General features: G+C 43.7%; 1 protein-coding gene across 3 annotated transcripts in view; it reads right to left on the reverse strand.

Annotated features, from left to right (window-relative positions):
- The window catches only part of AOAH (acyloxyacyl hydrolase), a 177,653-nt gene extending 172,905 nt beyond the window's left edge, over window positions 1–4,748 (reverse strand). For 2 of the 3 annotated variants that reach the window (XM_061197922.1, XM_061197920.1), the window contains exons 1-2: window positions 4,669–4,748; window positions 1,492–1,648 (exon numbers count right to left, since the gene is read on the reverse strand). In XM_061197922.1, coding sequence (XP_061053905.1) covers window positions 1,492–1,618 — 127 coding nt within the window. In that variant the 5' untranslated portion in view covers window positions 1,619–1,648; window positions 4,669–4,748. Of the gene's footprint in view, window positions 1–1,491; window positions 1,669–4,668 lie in introns of all 3 variants that reach the window. The other variant, XM_061197921.1, reaches the window with a different exon arrangement.
- Window positions 4,749–6,000: the final 1,252 nt, after the last annotated feature.

The following is a 6,000-nucleotide window of genomic DNA, read 5'->3' on the forward strand; positions in this document are numbered from 1 at the left end:
AATAGATAACCAGAACAACCACATCCTAGAATCCCCTCAACACCTCCTTCTAATTCTCTATGCCTCAGTGGGAATGGGGCAGGGAAGGGAATGAGTATCTCATGTCTACTTTATAGGGGTGGAGGGCCAAGTATCTCAGATGATGCAACCATCCTAGAAGTAGAACTGATTTCACTTAAGCCTTTCTCAAGTGCATTTCCACTTGACAAGCTTTAGGTGTTTGTTTTGAGAAAATAGAAGGTGGTAAATAATTATCTGATGGAACCAAATAGTGGGTGGGGATAACCTCCCAGGCATGGCTCCAATGGGGCCACAGACCTCTGCTTCCAGGCCTGTGGAGAATAGATTCGCAGGGAATCTGGGTCTTAAGGTTTTAATTTAAAAGAAGACCTTGAAACCAGAGATGTGTTCCTTAACATGTATAATGACTGGAAATCATGGTTTTTCAGGAAATAGGACTAATTCAGATATTTTTCTGTACTGTCTCCAGAAATAATTCATATGTATCATAATCTGTATCCAAACTTTTCATTTGTAAGAGATGGCCACCATACTTATCCCTCGAGTTCTTTTTCTGGCTTCTTAAACCAGGATTTTATTTTGCGATCTACTCATTGAATAATTACTACTCAGACTTCTGAGAATCCTTGGCTCCATGGACTGACCCAGTGAAAGCCCTTGGCCCTGTTCAGGAATCTCCAGGTATAACATGAATATCAAAGGTCTTACCCTACTTTTACTCCTCTCCAAAAAAGCAAACAAACCCCCCCCAAAAAACGAAAAACAAAACCCAAAACACCAAACAACAACAACCACTTTGAAGTAAAATACTTCAATAAAACATAAGTGAAAGAGCCATATCTCAGTCAAAGTTCAATGTTTCCAGGTGACTGTCCTTTTATTGCTATCTCTGGACTCACTGAGAGAAGGAAGAAAACTAAGATTGTTGAATCCTTACTGTGTGCAAATACCATAAATTTACACGCATGATCTCAATTCTCACAACATCCCCATGAAGTGGGTATTATAAGCCTCGTTTCATCCATAAGAACACAGAGGCATGGAAGTGTTAAGTAAGTTGCTCAAAGTTTCAGACTGTAAGGGACAGAGCAGAGGGGGAGGAGGTGGCAGCAATTCAAAGGTCAAAGTCCATCTTCCTTCTACTGTGTAATGCTGCCTACTGTCCCGAAAGGTGGTAAGAATTTCAGGCTTTTATAGTTGCCCATCCAGGGGGAAAAAATTCCAATCACCAATGAGGTGGAAGACTTTTAATTCAAACTAGCAACTATATAGCATGCTTCTATACACACATATGTGCATGTAGTGTGAACACTTACTCTAAGAAGCAAAATTTTTCTACTCTGGTAAGGTTATTAGTGTCTTACTTGGAATCTTATAGCTATGGATGTCATTAAATAGGTGATTTATTTTTCAAGCCAAGGATTTGACCCCATGATATCCACATTAAAAATACATAGAATATTTACATACCTATACAGACTTGGCCATTGGAGCGTCTGGTGCCGCGCTGGTGGTCATAGGCTGGAGAGGCCAAGGTGTGAAACGTCAGGAGAAAGAACAGAGGAGTGGCCATAAGGATTTTCCAGGGTGACTTCATCTCGGAGCTACTGCCCCAGAAGACACCAGCCTAGGGACAGAAGCGGCCGGCTAAGGGATGCTTAAGTTGAGGCCGAAGAATCGATCAGCCTCTCTCCCCTTCTCTTTCGTTCTCTGACACACACACACACACCACACTCACATACACATTTTTCACTATGGCAGAACCCTGAGAGAGAGCCACACTGGCCTGGGTCTGGGAAGAGCTGGAGTCCCTTGCACACCGTTCTTCTAAGCTACAAACTGCAAGACAAGGGAAAATCCCAGGTTGCAGCTGGGGCAGCAATAAGCGCTTCTGCACTTGCTGGCTGAAGTCCGTGGCCGTGAAGCCCAGGAAACTCGAGGCTTGCTGGAATCACCCCGCAGCCTGGTTAGGCGGCCCTTCCTCTTTCGTTCTTGCAAAACAAAACTAAATTAAAAGTAAAACTGAAGAAGGAAACCTCAACCACACAAACAGCAGCCTTTAGCAATTTGATCAGCAGTGTTCACAGGCTGTAGAAATTATAATCCGTTGTATTCAGAAGTTATTTAATTTTGCTCTAAACAGTTTTATATGGTGAGGTTGGGCTCCTTATTTTGTTGTTAAAGAATATTCTGGTCAAGTAGTTATTTTCCTCTGGAGAAGTTGGATTATTCCTTGAGGGGTCAAGTTTTCCCAAGGCCATTCATTGGTGTTCAGAAAATGAACAGTGGGACAGTAATGGGGCAGTCAGTATGGCTGGATTTTCAATCTAATAAGAAAAAAGATGAGCTGAAATTAACCAATTCATATTTACTTGGCTGTGCACGATGCACCTCTTTTCTCCAGAATTTCAAAGTCTGTTTACATCCCTCACCTGCGAAAGATTTGTTCATTTTTAAGAAACTGATTTTCTATTTTGAAGATGAGAATTGAATGCTATTTTTCCAAGAAGAAAACAAACAAACAAACAAACTGAAAACTAAACCAGATCATAGATAGAGAAAAGACATATAATCTAAATGCTTTGCTCCAAAATAGGATACAGCAAAGTCACAAGCCATTCTCTGACGAGATAAGGGGAGTGGGGCAAAGGGCCGCAATCTAGATAAGCCTGGGGGATCATGCAATTAATATTCTCCCTGTTTAGGCTCTGAGGATAGCTTATCATAAACTTTATAAAATATTATAAAAGCTATCAAAATTGGTAGACATTTCTTCTCCTCCTCCTGCTTTTACTTAAGGAATAGCATTTTAAGCAGCAGGTAGAATTTTAGAGTTGTATTCTTTCCAGGATGTAGGAAATACCAATTTTTATGGTTTGAAGACTTCTTGGGTAAGCATTAGCTTAACAAACGCCAATTTGTCAAATCTCTGAATCTGCAGCAGAGATATCACACACCAGAGTATTTCCCTACTTAAGGGTCCAGCACTGGTTGGGCCAGTGAATGCCATGGATGTCCTTGGTCACTATGGACCCGTGGCTTCCTTTGAGGCTGTGCTGCTGTTTCACAAGGTCTCTGACCCTGTGGCCAAGGGAAGCTCTGGAGGTCACCAGGACCAACAGAGGGGTCAGGGCCTAGAGAAATTACAGAGAATTCCTCGGCAGGCAGGATAATAGAGTTATTAATAGCACTGACTGCAAAGACAAAAAGACACATGTTCAACTATCCTATCCATTGTTCACTTCTGAGTCATGTATTAGACCAGTGATGGAACCTTTCTATACTTTCTTCTACTTCCTCATTTATATTGGAATTATAATAATATTTGTCAGGGTTGCTGGAAGGACTAAAATAGACGATGTATTCATGCTATAAAGCAGTGTGCCCAGCAAGAAGATTTGGTAAATCAAAGCTTTGGTTATTATCCCAGCAGGAGTATGATGAAATCTGCACCCCAGGCCAGATTTCGAGAGAATTCTAAGACGCCCATGGTAGTTGCAGGCCAAGGTATAGGAAAATGACACTGGCTGCATTTACTGAAGGCTGCATTTATCGAACACCGTCTGTGTGCAGGGCAGCCCTCCAGGAGCAGAGTTTAGTTTGTTAACCCATAGGTGGGTGAGGAATCTTCACACGGCTGTGGCAAAAGCATTTGGCCCCGGCTCTGGGCCTCCTGAGGGTCTCCTGGTCTACGTCTATAGCTGCGAGCAGGACTGGGACACCTCAGGGTGAGAGGCATTTCTCACTGTTAGTCTGTGTGCAAGGTTTAGGCCCTTGGTCATGTGTGCGTGACCCAGGTAGTTCCACCCAGAAGCACCCCGGGGACGGCGGTCCTGAGGCAGCCTGAGAGGCTGGGGCTTCGGGCGGGGCTGGCTGCCCTGGGAACCCCCGGCTTAGCTGTATAGCACTGAGCCAGTCCCTTACCATTTCCAGGGCTGAGATTCTTCAGCTGTCAGGGAAAGTCATGGTAGTATTTGACATATAGCAGGTTTTCCCTAAACGGAAGTGATTTTCATGCTTGAAAGGTGAGTTCTTACTTGGCAGGGTCAAAAGAGGAACACAGAAGTCAGGAAGTGATTTTGCTAACTGATGCTGAAGGGAGCGCGTGAGCCCATGTACCGCTAACAAACCCTCCCTCTGGTCGCCGAGGCGAAGGTGCAGGGCTCCTACTGTTTGCCCAGGCATCCCTCAGACTGCCCAGTCTCATCTCCCCGACAGGGCTGCCTGTGCTCCTGGAGCATTGAGTGCACATGACCTATTAGAATCTCTGTACAACTTGCTGAAAGGCCCCGGACCTGCCAATGGTTTCTAACGACTTGCTGGACCCTGTACAATGCCCCTTGAGGACACCTGTGTCAGATGCTCCAATTCTGAGTTTCTCAAAATCTGCTTTTGGGAAATGAGATTTCTTCCTTGGAGCATTTTGTTGCTTATTTCACTCGGAGAGTTTCGATTCAAATCACAGTCTGTCCAGCTGCTACAGAAGGCTGAGGGTTTATAATTCTCAAATGTTACACTGGTGGTTCTGGCTTGTTCTGTTGGAATATGCTTCCTGACTATTTTTTGAACTGCATTGGCCTCAACCATTTTATTCACAGCAAGTTCCTTAATCAGAAAAACAAAAAACAAAAAACAAAAAAAACTGACCTGGGCGACAGGAGATATTGTAAAATCTGGTGCTCTCTCAAAAGCGCCTCTTCTCTTTGACTTCTTCCTCTTTCGGACACCAAGGATCCCTCCCCTTGCTTCTGGCTTCCCAGGATTCTCTGCGGTGACCCTTGGTTCACACCAAGCCCAGATCCTTTGCTGACCCCTCCTCCCCAGTCAGGGCTTATTTATTCTACCTCCCGTCTCTGCTCTCTGCTAGGGAAATGGTAAATTAATCCATGATAAGGGTGCATGTCGGCTAATTAAAAGAGTTCTGGGCTTAGGATCAGGGGAAATTTCACCTTCATCATGGTTTCATCACTTACTAATTGTGTGTCCTTGGGCAAGCTGATCCACCTCTCTGGGTATCAGTTTATTTAACTACAAAATGGGGTATATGATGCCAATATTATAGGGAAATTATGAGGATTAAAGAGACAACATGAATGAAAAACAACCTAACAGTAAATGTTAGGTAAATTTAAAGCTAACAATGAATTAACACTAACCTTCTCAAGTATTGGAATTTTAACGTTTTGCTTTATATATTTTCTCGGAATCTTTAAAGGAATGTCCATTTTAGTAATGCACTTAAGTAGATACAAAGTAGAAATTCAGAACACCCCAGAGGAGTGGCCACCCATGTGTATTATCACTGGTAGGAGAGGAACTTGCAGATGTAATGTAGGAAATAACCACATGGTGAGAAAGAATGTGGAAACCCACCTCCCAAGAGGTACACTGGTAGTTTCCAGCAGGAAGAGACACCCACCAGGAAATAAACCAGTGATCCTCAATGTGTTAACAATGTAGCAATGGCAAGGGTGCAGAATGACTCAGACACACAGGCGGATCTTTGCTCCAACACTCCTTTCCTGCTCCCCGTAAACCCCACCCACTCCTTCGTGCACTCTGAGGTTCTTAAGATTTTTAGAGCTACGTTCACACTCACTGGCAGAGGTACGCCATTTACAACTACAACTGCCTTCTTCGGAGAGTGAATTCTATTAAATAGAACTTCTTTTGTCTGCCGGGCACCTGAGAGTAAATTTGCGTAGAGGAGCTGTGGCACATGGGCTGCTTTTTATAAGTGAGGCAGTAGAATTTGGATGTAAAAGGAAGGAAGTAGGAGCAGAGAAGGGAGAAGCAGGGTCAAATGAGACACTGGGGTCTTCCTGGCTGAAGCACCAAGAGAGAAGTGCTGGGAAGTGTGGTGGCGAAAAGACCTGAGCTAATAGGAAGTTCAATATAGATCAGTAAGTTGTTTGCTGTGCCATGTGAGAGATGATACTTTGCCAAGATCCTTAATGGATTCTTGTGGAAATCAATGAG

Source organism: Eubalaena glacialis, chromosome 8 (genome assembly GCF_028564815.1).
Source record: "Eubalaena glacialis isolate mEubGla1 chromosome 8, mEubGla1.1.hap2.+ XY, whole genome shotgun sequence".
Lineage (NCBI taxonomy): Eukaryota > Metazoa > Chordata > Mammalia > Artiodactyla > Balaenidae > Eubalaena > Eubalaena glacialis.